Here is an 18,711-nt window from a genome sequence, read left to right as displayed (position 1 = left end):
AATGCATAGATAAAATCACTTGTTTATATCATTATTGGCTTTAAAATAATATTTAGCAAGATTCGTTTAGCCTGTTCTTTCAAATCCATATTTATTGTTTATAATTAGCAATTTATCCTTTTTCATTGTAAAAATTATATCATATTTTATGGGATAATTATGCTGGGATAATTATTTTCCTAAATTAATAAAAGTAGAATAACTACACTAAAACTACATACAGTTAAGTAAAATCATCAAAGATGACAAGGGAGCCTAACGTCCTTCACCCACCTTTTCGCAGGCAAGTCTCTGACGTCATCCGCTCATCGTGTTCTCTGCACAGTTGAGTCTGATTCGCGTGCGCGTGCGTGTCGATGTAATCTGTGTGCGGCAGTCGGGTCTGAAAAAGCATGGCTACCGCGTGTTAATCTGTGATGTATTTTCATACGTATTAGTTCGTTTACTGTCTGAAGTACACTTTCTGTAACATCTCGTTCGCCTCATGATTGACCATGCTGCTAAGGAGGATGTTTTATCCAGCACTGTATTTAAAGCAGGTGGGATCCGTTGTAAACTGTAGGGTTGCCCAAGGAGTGACATCTCGACCTTTACCTACAGTTTGTTGCTATCGTCCGCCTGGCAAGGTGCAGTATGAGGAACGTAAGTATTTTCTTCTGTCTCCTCCAAGAAGCTATCTTACCGTGTGGTAAAATGTTAGACGAATGTAGCATTAGCATCTTACTTCCAGTATGATTGTTGTAAAATTTAAGAAATGTATAAGTGTGCCATTCATTTGTATTAGGTTGCTGTTTAGATAGATAGATAGATAGATACTTTATTAATCCCAATGGGAAATTCACATTATTCACATTATTTATTCTCATTCACAAGGTAAATTGTTTCCCATTTTACACATACGCCATAAATGGGTGCAGTAGAAAATGTATTTCACAATTTACGATAATTGTTGAAAGGCATATAAGAGAAGTAAAATGTCCCAGTATATACATGCATAAAGGATGCCGTTTTATCGTTCTCTCAAACCACACTTACGAAGCTAAAGAAAGTTGCATTTTTTAGTCATACAGTAGGTTGGCTGCACCTTCCTTTCTCCTTAAACTACTGCCAGTGCATCCCATTTCGAACTAGTTGGTTGTGTGTTAAACTGACACATATACGCCCATAGAGCAGCCAAATTGAACAGGACAGATTAGTATCAATAACAAAGGCTCAATTTATAAATAGTCTGCGCTGTTGTCCTGTTTTCACAAAAGTATAAGTCTGCATCATGGACTTGGCATTGCACAGAGTGAGTGGGCATTCCAGAGTCCAGTGTCTCCGTATCAAAAGTTCTTACATGGAATAGATTTCTTTAGTATATTTTAGAATGACCTGATAGTCCGTGATATTTCAGTCCTTGTTCTGTTCCATTAACGGTGTGAGTTGAGCTCAGTAGCGTAGTTGGAGTGCTGAGAGCTTTGTCACTAGGCAGAGAAATCAAATTAGTATTAAGAGGATCTGAATGTTTGTCTTTATATAGTGGTAAAAAAATATATATATAACGCATGAAGATTAAAATGTTCAAAACATCATGACTTTAGCTGCCCTCATACTGTATGTGTGCTGCTTATGTTATGTCCAAGACCTCTGAGTGGAGTTGAACTGTTGAAAAAGTTGCACGTGCACGCTTTCACTACACTATATATACAAATAAATAAATAAATGGCTTCAAATAAATGGCTATTTTTAATTGCTCAATTTTTAGTTGTACAATATAACATTTTTATGTTATGGTCATCCGCATTGTTAAGTTTGGACTTTCTTCTCATTTAGGGGCACTTGTGATTCTGTTTTTGAAAAGACAATTGTTAATAAGTGGGGTAAAAAAATATGTTTAAAGGTATTGCAAGATGGTTTGAATTATTCAGGGTACCACAGGGCTTTCTAAGAGACAAACTGTTCATTTATTCTTTTATGTACAAAATACATATGTAATCATTGTTTTGCATTTGACTTGGGGGAAAAAAACAGGAAAAATCTATTTTTTAAGCATTATGTTTATCTCCTGTAATTGCTTTATCTATCTGTCTATTGGGAAAGGCAGTATATAGGCACCCGACACAGACTGGACACGGAGGCATACGTAAAAATAAAACTATTATTTATTTTTCTTCACCTGTGGGCACACGTCTTCCCCATGTCCCACAGGCAGTACATAGTCCCAAGCACAGCGCGTCTTCCCCATGTCCCACAGGCAGTACATAGTCCCAAGCACAGCAAACACCAATAAAGATACAAAATATCCTCCACTCCTCCTAGGCAGCTTCATCTTCTCCCTCCCGACTCTGGCTGCTGAGTGGTGGTTGCTGGCTCCTTTTATTAGGCACCCAGAAGTGCTCCAAGTGCTTGATTGCCGACTTCCGGGAGTGGCGAAACTACTGCCCACAAGGGCCCAGCAGCTGCCACTGCAGCACCCCCTGGCGGAGCCTGCGGAACCCAACAGGGCTGCACCAAACTCCAACTCTCATGAAGCCCTGTGGGAGTGTGAGGCACCGCTGCAACCTAGAGAGGCTGCCAACTAGCATCCAGGGGGAGGTATTGGGTCTCCCATGCTTGCTGCCCCGGAACATATGCTGCAGGGGCATCCCGGCCATCTGCCTGCCTGTCTCTATCTATCCATCCATCCATTCACCCATCCACTTTACTTCAGGAATGTAAGTGATGGTGGAGCCAACATTGGTCAAGGTGATTGATTTATATGCTAATACTCAAAGTATGTAAGTGTTTTACTTTAAATTAAACAGAAATGGCTAGAATAAAAGACGAACAGTTCCACAATCTTTTTTCGGTCGATACTCAGAATTGCATCTTCTCTTGGTCCTTCCCAATAACAAAACTCTTCACTAGTTTTAAAACAATTGATTTTGCCATTTTACAGATAATATTTGTGTGCAAAGGGTTAATAATATCTTCAGTAAAGTTAACATTTGAAACAAAATCATTCATGTTATCTGAACAGAAAAGTGGCACATCACTGATACATGTGACCCCTTTCATAATTCAGAAAATGATCTTTTCTCCGTAAACCATTACTTTTTCTGTTTCTAGCAGCCATCTGTATATCATACACTGAAAGCTTGTTGCTAGTAGTTTGGCATATAACTTCTCATAAGATTTTTGACATTTAAAGTAAATGTTTTACTGCTGAAAAAATATTTTTGTTGTTTTCTCATAAATCCAGAATAAAAAGTGTTATCCTATCCAACATTAAGCTGGCTATTCTTAATATATCTGAAATGAATCCTCACTTTTCTGTCAGACACCTAATAATTATTACCGTTATTGTACAAGTCACACAATGAAAGATTACTGGTTGAAATTAAAATGATTACATCTTGCCTGAAGAAGGGGCCTGAGTTGCCTCGAAAGCTTGCATATTGTAATCTTTTTAGTTAGGCAATAAAAGGTGTCCTTTCGCTTGACTTCTCATTTGGTTGAAATTAATAGAACCATCTTAACATTTTTATGTAATGTTATAGGAACATATACTGTATATGTGAAAAAGATGTCCTACTATCTTACCAAATACAAAATCATAATCAAAGCACAAATATTACAACTGTTTGCGATAATAAGCCCTGCCCCAGAATTTGGTTTTGATTTAAACAGGTCAGTTGTGGCTTCAGAACAAATAGAGAAAAAGGCCAGAAATCTGATTTTATTTTTTCCCTAATATAGGATCAGCCTGATGAGAATATTGGTGGGCCTTTTAGGTTGGTGAGCTCAGAAGTGAGTCTTGAACAATTTAAGTCCTGAATAGTTGTCATCAGCACAGAATATATTCAAGAGGGCAAAAGAAAAACTTTTTTTTCTTTTTTTCTTTTTGGCAAAATGTCTCTGCAGACTACCATCAAATACTCCTTTCTGACTAAGCAAAGTTAAATTGGGGCTCAGCATAGCAAAGTGTGTGACTTCTGGACTTTGAAAAAAAAATTAGAAAACATTAATAACTGTTTATCATTTTACATTCAGCTTTAAAAGTACTAAGACTAGAATAATGTTTTTAGATAATTGTCTGGTTTGATAATTCCTTTGATTGTGATTGAGCAAATGTGAAAATACATCAGGCCTCAATTTAAATAGTTAATAATAAAAAAAACATTTAAAGCAGAATTACATATACAGGTGCTGGTCATAAAATTAGAATATCATGACAAAGTTGATTTATTTCAGTAATTCCATTCAAAAAGTGAAACTTGTATATTAGATTCATTCATTACACACAGACTGATGTATTTCAAATGTTTATTTCTTTTAATGTTGATGATTATAACTGACAACTAATGAATGTCCCAAATTCAGTATCTCAGAAAATTAGAATATCAATTAAGACCAATGCAAAAAAAGGATTTTTAGAAATGTTGGCCAACTGAAAGGTATGAACATGAAAAGTATGAGCATGTTCAGCACTCAATATTTAGTTGGGGCTCCTTTGGCCTGGATTACTGCAGCAATGCGGCGTGGCATGGAGTCGATCAGTCTGTGGCACTGCTCAGGTGTTCTGAGAGCCCATGTTGCTCTGATAGTGGCCTTCAGCTCTTCTGTATTGTTGGGTCTGGCGTTTTGTATCTTCCTCTTCACAATACCCCATAGATTTGCTATGGGGTTAAGGTCAGGCGAGTTTGCTGGCCAATCAAGAACAGGGAAGCCATGGTCCTTAAACCAGGTACTGGTAGCTTTGGCACTGTGTGCAGGTGCCAGGTCCTGTTGGAAAATGAAATCTTCATCTCCATGAAGTTCGTCAGCAGCAGGAAGCATGAAGTGCTCTAAAACTTCCTGGTAGACGGCTGCGTTGACTTTGGACCTCAGAAAACACAATGGACCAACACCAGCAGATGACATTGCACCCCAAACCATCACTGACTGTGGAAACTTTACACTGGACCTCACGCAACGTGGTTTCTGTGCCTCTCCTCTCTTCCTCCAGACTCTGGGACCTTGATTTCCAAAGGAAATGCAAAATTTACTTTCATCAGAGAACATAACTTTGGACCACTCAGCAGCAGTCTAGTCCTTTTTGTCTTTAGCCCAGGCGAGACGCTTCTGACGCCGTCTCTTGTTCAAGAGTGGCTTGACACAAGGAATGCGACAGCTGAAACCCATGTCTTGCATACGTCTGTGCGTGGTGGTTCTTGAAGCACTGACTCCAGCTGCAGTCCACTCTTTGTGAATCTCCCCCACATTTTTGAATGGGTTTTGTTTCACAATCCTCTCCAGGGTGCGGTTATCCCTATTGCTTGTACACTTTTTTCTACCACATCATGTCCTTCCCTTCACCTCTCTATTAATGTGCTTGGACACAGAGCTCTGTGAACAGCCAGCCTCTTTAGCAATGACCTTTTGTGTCTTGCCCTCCTTGTGCAAGGTGTCAATAGTCGTCTTTTGGACAACTGTCAAGTCAGCAGTCTTCCCCATGATTGTGTAGCCTACAGAACTAGACTGAGAGACCATTTAAAGGCTTTTGCAGGTGTTTTGAGTTAATTAGCTGATTAGAGTGTGGCACCAGGTGTCTGTAATATTGAACCTTTTCACGATATTGTAATTTTCCGAGATACTGAATTTGGGACTTTCATTAGTTGTCAGTTATAATCATCAAAATTAAAAGAAATAAACACTTGAAAGACATCAGTCTGTGTGTAATGAATGAATCTAATATACAAGTTTCACTTTTTGAATGGAATTACTGAAATAAATCAACTTTGTCATGATATTCTAATTTTATGAGCAGCACCTGTAATTCGAATGAAATAACATTGTGTCATGCACTAACAAAGCAGATGTTAAGTAGAAAATTGTGTAAAGATCTGCACAAGCCACAGTTACTGGTGTGTTAATCTTCAGGTTTTTGTTCTAACCAGTCTCCTTCGTAGGTTTGTTTTTTGTTGTTTATTTTGCTATTAAAACAAAGCATGATTACTGTGCATAACTTGCTTCCACTCTGATTTATGTAAGAACATTAGTTATTGCAGTCATTCTGTTAGTGTGCAGGCATTTATTCAGTCTACCCATTTCTTAAATATAGGTTATTTGCTTTAAATTCTGGGCCCTTAATATCTTTAGTGTCATAAATAAAACAAATAACGGTGGAGCAGTTGATTTGGCCTTTTGTCCGTGTGTTTTTTCCATAAAGAATACTCGCCTCTACAATACAGTAGGTGCTATTAACTATATTTTTATCCACAGCTTCATCTGAAAATGTTTTAAATTGTAATTCACATTCCAATTACATTGATGGTATCTTGTCTCTCTAATCCTTAATTACAGGTCACACTCAAATCAAAAAGTATTTATTTTTTCAAGTGACAAAGTAAAATTCAGAAAACATCCCCCTTGGAGTACTGTAATCTCAAAACCATAGAATTGAAAGTGCATGTATTTACTTTTTTCACAACACTATGTATCAGTTAGGATGTACATGATTTTAGTATTTCTGGATATGGCTATGTACACACTACCTTAATACAAATTATTTGTTATGTCACAAGTTGAAATTTATTTATCCAGTTGTAGAATGATCAGTAAATGTGAAAATGTTTTCACCATCAACAGGTTGACTTTAACCACATCTAAAACACCATTTTCTCTACTATAAAATGACAACCACTTTGATGATGGTGATTATTGTCAGTAGAAATGCAGTGTCTTGTTCCATTTATGGACTTGCTGTTTAAGTTGATTTGAACAACTACAACTGTAAAAAATAATGTATTGTGCTGTACAGCAAATCCTGCCAAACTGTCAGTGGTAATTATTGGTGCTTTTTTTAGGTCTTTTTGTAAACTGTACATTTTTGTAATTTTCATTTGCAGATATGTTTCAAGGTTTTCCAGGATACAAAAATGAATAAAAAAATTAGTCAAAATCCAAATCTGTATTGACAAGCTTATTTTGTTAATAACCGTTTTTTATCCTTGTACTGTTATATTATTGCAGCAGCTGATTGCAGTAATTCCCCTTTTAGATCATTTTAGAAGGCAGGATGTGAAAATCAGCAGAAGATTTATCAGGTTATAGATCTTGCCACATCCTTTAAACATAAACTGAGCAAATATTCAAAGTAAATTATTTTATATTGTTGTAGAAGAGGCTGTCGGTGGATGAGAATGCCAAACATTTTAAAATGAAGCACTCATTTAAAACACTAGTTTATGGTCTGTCTGCTTGCTATGTTTTGTGTGTTTCAGTTTCAGATACTGCCCAATGCTTCTTAAAATATAATTGTAGTATGTGAATATACATAATACATCTAGTGCTTACATATTTTAGGTAATGGAAGTTTACATTTCCAGCCATGCAGGCATTATGGAAAGGCTGTTCCAAAGAAGCCAGGTAAAATAAAGACATGTTTGTATATTTAGTATTTCAAAATTGCCATTTTCAAGCTAATATGTTTTCATATTTAATGTTAATCTGTCTTTACTTGCTTTAATTATAAATATGATGTGTTGTTCACAAGAAGAAATCAATGTCTAGTGGACACTTTGGGGGCTGACTAGCATGCATTTTCTACTAATTTCATATTTGGCTGTAATCCTTTTGTATGGTCTATTAGGATAACGCTAGTCATTCCTTACTTTTGATATGTGGTGTATGTGACCAATTATCTTCCTGAGTACCAGTTACTTATATTTAATCAATTATGATGTTTCAATACTTTTCCCTTTGTGTAAATATTTCTAACAAATGCAGTATATCATACAAAAATATTAAAATAGTTGCATTTTGTATCTTGCATAGCTGTGTTTCAATGTACTGAATAGACCACTTGGAAATATTTCAAAAGCATTTTACTAGTAATGCTTTTTATGTGTTCTTAATCAGCTCAGGAATATACAAACACCTTTTTAAATTCCTCTACTCTTCAATTCTAATTTTCTTTGATTTTACTGGTAAAAATTATTACTGCATATTGTTCTATAAAAATACTAGTAAAAGCATGTTCATAATAGTACTGCATATTAGGCACAGTTAAGTTATTTAAGGAAAAAATACAAAAATAAAAATTTGCAATGGTTTATTTATATCTGTATTTTTAAATTTGCTTCACAACAGATGTTCCTAGCCAGCTGGATGATTTGACCCCTACAATGTTGAAAAAAGAGTTTGTTTCAGTTAAACTTGCTGAACAGTATGTCTGAACATTTAATTACTTTACATAATCTAAATTGGTCAGTGGTGTTTTAAATGTAATATGCTTTATGTGCACAGATATTTCTTTAACGGCTGCCTTGCCATTTTATTAAAGACCGCCTTTCTTAAAGTTGCAAATGTCTTGAATACAAATCAAAAAATAAAACAAATGAATGGTTTACCAGTGCTGTGCGTAGCATACACAATACAATTTACTTCTTCATGGTGGGTGTTCTTAAATTAAGTTGATTGACCACTGTAAATAACAAATAGTGAATGATTAATTGTAAGTTATTCTTTATACATACAGCATAACATGATGAAAGAGCTGAATGGATTTATGTAATATACTGTATATTAAGGTTAGTCAGAAAACCTTGGGATGTAGGATATAATAGTACCTTCTTCTTTTGGCTGCTCCTGTTAAAGGTTGCCATAGCATAACAGCTTTATCCATCTCTTCCTATCCTCCGCATCTTGCTCTGTTAACACCCACCACCTCCATGTCTTCTCTTACCACATCCATAAACCTTCTCTTAGGCCTTCCCCTTTTCCTTTTATCTGGCAGCTCCATCCTTAACACCCATCTCTCAATATACCCAGCATCTCTCCTGTGCACATCTTCAAATCAACACAATCTCGCCTCTCTGACTTTGTCTCCTAACCATCCAACCTGAGAGGACCCTCTAATGTACTCATTTCTAATCATGTTCATCCTCGTCGTACCCAATGCAAATCTTAGAATCTTTAATTCTGCCACCTTCAGCTCTGTCTTCTGTTTTGTGGTCAGTGCCACCGTCTCCAACCCCTATAACAAAGCTGGTCTCACTACAGTCTTGTAGAGCTTCCCTTTTACTCTGCTGGTACCCATCTGTCACAAATCACTCCTGACACTCTCCTCCACTCTCTTCTTTACCTCTATTCCACACTCCCCATTACTCTGTACTGTTGATTCCAAGTATTTAAACTCCTCCACCTTTGCCAATTCTACTCCCTGCATCCTCGCCATTAATCTGACCTCCCTTTGATTCACACACATATATTCAGTCTTGTTATTACTGACCTTCATTTCTGTCCTCACTAGAGCATTTCTCCACCTCTCCAGGGTCTCCTCGACCTGCTTCCTATTTTTGCTACAAATCACAATGTCATTCTCAAGCATCATAGTCTATGGGGTCTCCTGTTTAATATTGTGTGTCTACTTGTCCATCACCATTGCAAATAAGAAAGGGCTCAGAGCTGATCCCTGATGTAATTCCACCTCTACCATGAATGCATCCGTCATTCCTGCAGCAGACCTCACCACTGTCACACTTCTGTACCAGTCTTGCATACTTCTGTGCTTCAAATTTCATATAGTAGTTGCCCTCTAGTAAGCTGATTGCTAAACGAAATTTATAAATCTGTTTCCTCTAACAGTTTTTTGCTTGGGTTAATCCTATATAGCTTTTGAACTTTGGTTCTCTTCCTGTAGATGTTTTTTTTTTTTTTTTTTTTTTTTTGTATGTACCTCTCATCTCTATTCATATATAATCTAAAATGAAGAAGAGGCTATTTTGATACTCATTATGCTTTTAAAATGCAAAGGAGACTAACAATAAATGACCATGGGTATCTTTCATTCAATATCTGACACCTTAAGTGTAGGTTTTGTATATTTTCCTCCAACATTAAAATATGATGAGTAATACATTTGGCTTTTTTTCCCCACAGAACTGATGGTATAGTTAAAAAACTACTTACGCTGGAACTTGCAAGTCGTGTAAGTCTAATCTGTGCGTTTTTTTTTTATTAAGTATAGTAAAACTTGGTTACTTCATGGGCAATTAAACTATAGGTAGTGCATGGCTTTCTAGTTTTTAGTGCACATAACTTAAAAATAATGGAAATACTAACGCAAAAGCCAGAACATGTATGTGTAAATTTTAGTATGTAATTGTCAATAAAATGTGAGTCTGGCATTTGAAATAAAAATAAAAGTGAAAATTCTCAGGTCATTATGTATAAACAGACTTTACCTTGAGGCCAGTATTATGCACCAAGAAGGCTCCTCAAAGATTATCATAATTTGGCATCCCATCCTGAGATAAAATCTGTTTTATTCTGCTCAGAGTCACAAAGGCTATAGCCTGCTGACAGCATTTGTTGAAGTATAGGAGTCTGTATTGGATGGGGCACCAGTCTACAAGCTCCGGAGTTCAGAGTCCTCGCCAAAGCTCTGCCTGTGTGCAGTGTGTCTCTGTGGGTTTCCTCCCAAAATCTCACATGTTAAAATAATTGATAACTTCAAAGTACCTGGGCTGAGTGTGTGTGCATTTGTAAATGAGTGTGACCTGATGCTATTTTCGTATGGTAAGCTTTGCTAAAAGAATTAACAACCTTACTACAGAGCACTAGTAGATAAAAGCTTATATTTATATCCAGCACTGAGCAGAAACCTAAAGCAAGTAAAGCCATAGTGTACAAACTCTTTGTTAAGTTTGGTTTAGGTCATGGTTATCTTATTTCACTGAAAACAGTTACAAGAGCATTACATGCTTGGGTAAATTAAACAGATAATTGATTTTAATATTCCAGCTTCTAGTTCCATAAACAACTTAAACATTTTTTCATAAGTATAGTCTATCCATTCAATTGGAATACATAATTCATGCATAGTGATAAATTTTACTGTCTCAAAATAATTATTAACCTTAAACATTTTTAACTGATGGCTTATGGAATGCAAGGACAACATGACTTACCTTGTTGAAATATTCTGGAGTAGTATCTTTCACAAAAGCTTTTATTTCCTTCAAAACAGTGAAATTCTGATATATAACATGTGAAAGTATAGGTCCAGATTTCTTCAACACTTCAAAATGTTGACTGTATTCAGTGATTATATTTTCCAGTGCAACCTCTGCACAGATGAAAAATGTGTTATTGTTTCTTTGAATGTTTGAATTGGCTTTTAGTAGTATGGAATATGCTCACCTGTGCAAATTCATCGGGTCAGTAATTTTGTAAAAAAAAAAAAAAATAAATTAATTGCTGCATTTGTTTTTTTCATTGATTTCTTAGAAAGAAAAGCTGGAAGTAAAAAGAGAAGAGCTAATAGACAAAGTCAGGAAAAGCCCATATGATCGGAGTTCCAGTGAAGTGCAAAGTATGTATCATTTGTTCTTATGTACTGCACTATTATGAAAATGCTTTTACTAATATTTTTATAGAAAAAATGCATAGATATCTATACATTTTTGAAATTTACCAGTTAGTAATTTTATTTCTGATTCTGATTTTTAAAGATGACAAAAAGCGAATAGAGGCGGTGGTCTTTGGCTAGCAGAGAACATAAGCTTGTTGACTTTGAGACTATAAACCCATCTCATTCCTGAATATACACAGACTTAACTGAAGGTCCATTGGAAGAGGTTTAAAGTTTCCTTCAGCGAGTGGCTCTTTCAGGTTCTGAGTCTCAACATGAGCTGGAGCAAGGACTAACTAGAGGGAGTAGGAGAAGTCATAGTATAAAGAGAGAGTGAGGGAGAGTCAGGAGGAGAAAAGCATTTGTAGTACTGAAGTTTTGAGCTGGTGGGCAGTCAGACTCTCCGAGTAGATGGGGATGAACACATATAAATGTATGCTGAGAGAGACTGCAAGATTACTATTTTTGCTACTGGAAAATGTGTAGCTCACTTATGCATCACTCCTGGTAGGTATACGTTAATTGCTTTTAAAGACTTCATTTCTGGTACTCTTGCTGTTAACTGCAAAAGTGATATGTGGGAGAGTGATTAATATCCTCTGTTTTGAATTGTTACTGCTGATGGTGACATTCAAGTTGGCCATTACTTTTAACTAGTGCACACAGATGTTGCATATCTTTCTAAGATATCTGTCCTCATAGACTACCTTTTACCTAATACTTATGGCTGGCTGACTGACAAAACAATTGTGAAAGATATATAGAAAATCACGTGGAACAGATATCTATTCATGGCATGGCCTATTGGTAGTTTATGAATTTTTGATTTTGTTTTGATTAGAGTTCCAGTTTCCATGAAATACTGAATGTCCTAATTACTTGAGTGCATTGTACCCAATAATTGTGTCTGATCTATACAGTGCAGTCAAGAGTGGAGAAAAGGACAGCATTCAAGATGGAAGCTAATGAAGAGCTAGTCCTGCTTAAGTCAATGATTTGCTGTGTTAGTTTTGTCAGCTGCTCCAGCCCTGACAGACCAGGGACACTTTTTAAGCCTGTTAATGCTTTGTGTGAGCCCATCATTGCAGTGCTATATACTGTATGTACATGGTAAATTCTCTTAATAAAAAAATCAGTCATCATTCAGCCTTGTGTTTTAGAAGTAAGAATTCTCCTTTTTACATTACTATTTATTCTGAACAGTTTGGTTTGATTCAATAAGTCTAAATCTAACTCAAGTGTACTGATGTTGAGCTTAAAGGGAAAATACATAGGAAATATTCAGTTTTTCTATAGTGTAGTTATGGCAATTATAAATGTTATAATCGGAGTATAGTAATAAACAAAAAAGAAAAAATAGTGTAAAGAGCTATTCTAACAAACTTTTCTGTTTATTTAATTTTAGTTGCTGTTCTAACTGTGAAGATTCGCAATCTTCAGGAGCATCTCCATAAATACCCAAAGGTAGCAATAAACAGATTTTACTATATACGTACACAAGATTTGAAACTTGTGAACATCTGTATGATAATACACAGGCTACTTTAGTTATAGAATATATGGGGAACCCTTTTGCAGGACAAGTCCAATAAGAGACGAATGCTTATGGCAGTTGACAGGAGGAAAAAGATGCTAAAGAATCTTCGGCTTACTTCCTATGAAACTTTTGAAAATGTCTGTCAGCAGCTGGGAATTGTTTATACGTTTCCACCTGAGTATTACAGAAGAGTGACTCGTCGCTGGGCTGCCAAGAAGGCTCTATGTATTAAAGTAAGTGGTGGCAGTTAAGTGGGAATGCTTATTTCTTTGCCAACAAGTTAAGTTCATACTTATTACTCTTACTGAACCACTCCATAATTTGTTATCCTGGAGCATATTTAGCCTCTATCTTGTTCCACCATGGCACCACTATTTTTGCTAGAAGCCAATAGACTCTATAGTGTTTCCTCCTATTATGTTAATCTTCACCCTAGCCAGTTGTTGTTCTTATTATTGTATTATGTGTATAATTTTGGGTCTTGCATTTACTTAATACTTTGCATATCTTTCTTTTTACTGTTTTGCCCTCAGTTGTTTATATACTGTTTTGTTTGTCAAGCACCCACAGACATTCCAGTAGTTTTTACTTTATGACCATATCTTTTGTTACTGTATCACATGTATTTAAAATCTTATGGAATTTGGTTGTATACTGTTGCATCTTTTACTGTTTTAAATATTGTTACAGTTTTCTCCTCAGCATTGATTTAGATAAGTTATCTTATGTCGGAGTCTCCAATTTACAAATATTTTTTGCTTGCATATAAAAAGTAAAATTCTGCACTTACTTGTAAAAACTCTTACCTGAATGTAGCTAAACCACACTGACATAAGCAAACTACATAAAACAGTTAACAATGTTTAGTTTTCTTGACTTAGCTTACACATAATTTGAGGAGGTAGATTACCAAGAAACATACTAAATGTGGGCCTGATAAGTTGATGGATTGTGTTTGCCAAGACATCACCTCTAGCTTTCAGTTGCTAATGGCTTCAAACCAGTAATTTATCATTATTTGCCTTGCATAGCTTGCTTGTATGAAATGGAGCTTTAGTCGGAGTTCATTAAATAAGCTGTAAATTACTATATTTCAAATGAAATAAAATAATTGTAACTGAACAGGAATACCCTCAATTCATTCGGTAGCATGGTCTGTGCTGTCGTCTTTTTTGCTTTATGCAATTGCCATGCTTAACCACATCAAATGAATGTAATCATTGAAAATTACTTTCATTTTTGAAAAACTAGTAATATCTTTAGAGCGGTGACGTGAGCATTGTAGTTTCCTTCTGAAGACTGGATATCCCGTAATCATGTGGTCTAATTCTACCAGTGCTATGAGCCAGTGTGCATTGTCAGATCAGTTGTGATCAGAATCCATGAGACCGGTGTTTTTCTTGTTATTCTGCAGTGTGTTAGTACTGGCAGACTACAACCTCCTTTGGCTAGGATTATATTGCTTTGTTGTCCTTTTTTTTTAGTTCAATCCTGATTGCATATTCCATTTTAGGTTTGCATTCACTCTTATCTTCCATGTTTGAAAACAATTTTATGTATTTTGGTTTCTTATAAACCTTAGAACTGTTTCTGGAAGTAAAGTTGCATTACGGTGATTAATAAATAATGTGTTCCAATCTGATTTTGTCATGGAACCATATACAGTGGTTTGTAAGTTTTCAGTGTAGAAATAACATGTCTGAGTGCAGCACTGGACCTAATGTAAAATTAGTTTGCTATTTAGTGACCTGTTTTCAGTAGTTGGTATTATATGGTAAAATTTCTGATTATATATAGGTCAGGTGGTCTGCAGGTTGTGTCATACTCGGACTTTTAATAATGCTTCATTTGCATTTATTTCTGGAAGAATAATTTTTCCTCTGTTGAAGCCAGCATTTTACCATGGAGAGTTCTGACAGCTGGACTATTAAGATGGTCATTAACTTTTTTGTAATAATTGTAGTTTTGAACAATTTATTAAACCCGAATAGTGAATACATTACTGTGTGCCTGTTTTTGAAGTGTCATACTTTATCAAATGCTCTAATGCCACATTTTTTAAAGGCAGCCTCTGTTGTATTCATTTTAATTTTTTCTGTAGCTGATTGGGTTCAGTTGTGTATCTTTCTACTTTGCTATGGACAGGCAAAGAAAGTTTTTATAGGAAAGGGAAGATAACCTACCAACCAATTTGTTTTCAGTGTATTTTCAATTTGGTGTTAATGTGAATTGCTTTAAACAAAAATGTGGATATATTACATTTTGAATGCATATATTTCTTTGTTTTTACATAGGTGTTCAATGAGGTGAAACAGAAAAGACTGGCAGAAAAGCGAAAACTATTAGATGAATCCTCTCCAAAAGAGAACTCTGTCTTAAAAGAAGGGACTCCCATCTAACTAGTCTGATTTACCTGTAACTTATTAAATAAACCCATTTTTACTATTACCTGACATGTGTTATGGCTTAATTAATTCACTTTCATTTCAGACTTGTATGGGTAATGTGCAGAGATTCAAAAAACAACTGCTGTTTCACACATCTCATGTAAAACAGCCTCTGGGAGAAAATGGCATGAAATATATTAAGAGTTCAACAAGGCAATGTGATTGATTACCATCTTGAATAAACAGCAAATGAAGAATAAGTCTTCTTAAAAGAAGTAAGTTGTAATACAACACCTACATTTAATGAATTCTCCCCAGCCACTAAGGTTGATTTATTTCATAATGCAGCATGTGAGTGTAATGAAGTTGGAACATAATTGGAAATGCAACTTGATAAGGATGAATAGTGTTAATGGTCTGAATTACTTTAATATACTAGCATTTTCTCTGTCTCACAAAATAATTTTCTAAAAGACGTTGAATAGTCTCTAATAATAGCTTGATTTTATTTTGGTAATTTCTGGGATGATAAGGAAAACTTTATTTAATATTACAGCTCTGAAATAAAACAGTAAAACTGATTTTTTTTCACTATATAAACAAAATATCTAATTCTTTATATTTATTTTGTTTGTATGGTGTTAACATATTTTGGAATATCTTTGTTTTCTGTTATTACTTATATGTTCTGTTGGCAAATGCCACATTTAAAATGTCAGTCCCAGTGTGTATGTGCTTCTTTTATTCCTTAGTTTTTTGCAAAAAAACATTGGAAATAAAAACATTTTAACTGTGAAATCCCCAGACAGTGAAACTATAAGAATTCTTCACATGAATGAATATGACATGGTAATGGTTGCTGGGAGTGGATAATGAACAAACAGCTTCTGTTGTCACTGATGCTTTTTCTTCCACAGCACTATCCCTTTGGTAAGGGTCAGCTGTCTTGATGAGTCTAATTTGCTTGCCATCCTTTTATCATCACCCACCCCGATACCTCCTGCTGTTTTCCTCCTGCTACCTCTCTGGTGATACAGTATGTCTAAATGTGTTCATGTCTTCTCCTTTCTGTACCTTTGGTCTGCTCCCATTAAATCCCTCACTTTCCACTCCTTAAAGACTCATGATATCTCCCCTACACTTCATCATCCCACCAGCAGCCCTCCCTTTGATACAGTGGATCATATTTAATAATAATAATATTTATTTGTATAGCACATTTTCATACAAAAAAGTAGGTCAAAGTGCCTTACATAATGAAGAACAGTAAATAAAAAATATATATATATATATATATATAACAACATAAGAAATTAAAATAAGACAATATTAGTTAACAAAAAAAAGAGTAAGGTCCGATAGCCAGGGTGGACAGAAAAAACAAAAAAAAAAACTCCAGACGGCTGGAGAAAAAAATAAAATCTGCAGGTGTTCCAGGTCACGAGACCGCCCAGTCCCCTCTGGGCATTCCACCTAACATAAATGAAATAGCCCTCTTGTGTCTAGGGTTCTCACGAAAGGACTTGATGATGATGGACATGCAGACTTCTGGCTTTTAATTCTTCACTGTTGGAACATCATGGTGCTTTGAGTAGATGGTGGTGGCGAAAGCCACCACCAAAAGGACACCGGAAAAAGAAACAGAAGAGAGAATAGGGGTTAGTACAGATTTTTGAGCTACCATGGATAGTTATTATAATGAATTGGATATACAGAGTATCAGGATTAAATTACAGTGAAGTTATGAGAAGGCCATGTTAAAATAATGTGTTTTCAGCAGTTTTTTTAAGTGCTCCACTGTATTAGCCTGGCGAATTCCTATTGGTAGGCTATTCCAGATTTTAGGTGCATAACAGCAGAAGGCCGCCTCACCACTTCTTTTAAGTTTTGCTCTTGGAATTCTAAGGAGACACTCATTTGAGGATCTGAGGTTGCGATTTGGAATATAAGATGTCAGACATTCCGATATATAAGATGGGGCGAGATTATTTAAGGCTTTATAAACCATAAGCAGAATTTTAAAGTCAATCCTGAATGACACAGGTAACCAGTGTAGTGACATCAAAACTGGAGAAATGTGCTCGGATTTTCTTTTCCTGGTTAGGATTCTAGCAGCTGCATTCTGCACTAGTTGCAAACGATTTATGTCTTTTTTGGGTATTCCTGAGAGGAGTGCGTTACAGTAATCTAGTCTACTGAAAACAAAAGCGTGAACTAATTTCTCAGCATCTTTCAATAATATAAGAGGTCTAACTTTTGCTATGTTTCTTAAGTGAAAAAATGCTGTCCTAGTGATCTGATTAATATGCGATTTAAAATTCAGATTACAGTCAACAGTTACCCCTAAGCTTTTTACCTCCATCTTTACTTTTAATCCTAATATATCCAGTTTATTTCTAATAGCCTCATTGTATCCATTATTGCCAATCACTAAGATTTCAGTTTTCTCTTTATTTAGCTTGAGAAAGTTACTATTCATCCATTCAGAAATACAGGTCAGACATTGTGTTAGTGAATCAAGAGAATCGGGGTCATCAGGTGCTATTGATAAATACAGCTGTGTGTCATCAGCATAACTGTGGTAGCTCACGTTGTGCCCTGAGATAATCTGACCTAACGGAAGCATGTAGATTGAGAAGAGCAGCGGACCCAGGATAGAGCCTTGTGGAACACCATATAGGATATCGTGTCTTTGAGTTGTAATTACCACAACTAACAAAGAATTTTCTCCCTGCCAGGTAGGATTCAAACCAATTTAAGACACTGCCAGAGAGGCCCACCCATTGACTAAGGCGATTTCTAAGAATATTATGATCATTGGTGTCAAATGCGGCACTCAGATCTAAGAGGATGAGAACAGATAAATGGCCTTTGTCTGCATTTACCCACAAGTCATTTACTTCTTTAACGAGTGCAGTTTCTGTACTGTGATTTGTTCTAAAACCTGACTGAAATTTATCAAGAATAGCAGATTTATTGAGGTGCTCATTTAACTGCATAATGACTGCCTTCTCTAAAATTTTACTTAAAAAAGGTAGGTTAGAGATGGGTCTAAAATTTTCAAGAGCAGAGGGTTCAAGATTATTTTTCTTAAGTAGGGGTTTAACTACAGCAGTCTTGAGACAGTCTGGGAACACCCCCGTATCTAATGACGAATTTACTATCAAGAATATTATCAATTAGCACGTCCGATACTTCTTTGAAAAAATTTGTTGGTATTGGGTCAAGGGTGCAGGTGGAGGGCTTCAGCAGAGAAATTATTTTATGCAAATCAGGTAAATCTATCCTGGTGAAAGAGTTTAATTTGTTTATAACGGAGTACTGGGGTTTAGGAGGATCCTTAGTGTTGGGGAGATATACTATGTTATATTTAGAATGTCTGAGTGAGAAAAGAAACTGTGTGATAGCTGAAGTTTTTAATTGTCCTG

General features: G+C 35.7%; 1 protein-coding gene across 1 annotated transcript; it reads left to right on the top strand.

Moving 5' to 3' along the window:
• The first annotated feature begins 350 nt into the window (after positions 1–350).
• On the top strand, positions 351–15,344 carry mrps15 (mitochondrial ribosomal protein S15). Its single transcript, XM_028819239.2, has 8 exons — positions 351–642; positions 7,309–7,371; positions 8,095–8,170; positions 9,886–9,934; positions 11,236–11,320; positions 12,765–12,823; positions 12,938–13,129; positions 15,191–15,344. Exons 1-8 carry the CDS (start codon positions 495–497, stop codon positions 15,293–15,295), a joined length of 777 nt encoding a protein of 258 aa, XP_028675072.1. The 5' UTR covers positions 351–494; the 3' UTR covers positions 15,296–15,344.
• Positions 15,345–18,711: the final 3,367 nt, after the last annotated feature.

The sequence above is a fragment of the Erpetoichthys calabaricus genome, chromosome 14, assembly GCF_900747795.2.
Source record: "Erpetoichthys calabaricus chromosome 14, fErpCal1.3, whole genome shotgun sequence".
Taxonomy (NCBI): Eukaryota; Metazoa; Chordata; class Cladistia; order Polypteriformes; family Polypteridae; genus Erpetoichthys; species Erpetoichthys calabaricus.
This window is presented reverse-complemented; position numbering and strand designations above follow the sequence as displayed.

Coding starts and splice junctions, on each gene's coding strand:
- mrps15 (XM_028819239.2), top strand. CDS start 495: ATGCTGCTAAGGAGGATGTTTTATCCAGCACTGTATTTAAAGCAGGTG. Junction 9,935..11,235: donor CGCTGGAACTTGCAAGTCGT/GTAAGTCTAATC, acceptor TTGATTTCTTAG/AAAGAAAAGCTGGAAGTAAA. Junction 13,130..15,190: donor AGAAGGCTCTATGTATTAAA/GTAAGTGGTGGC, acceptor GTTTTTACATAG/GTGTTCAATGAGGTGAAACA.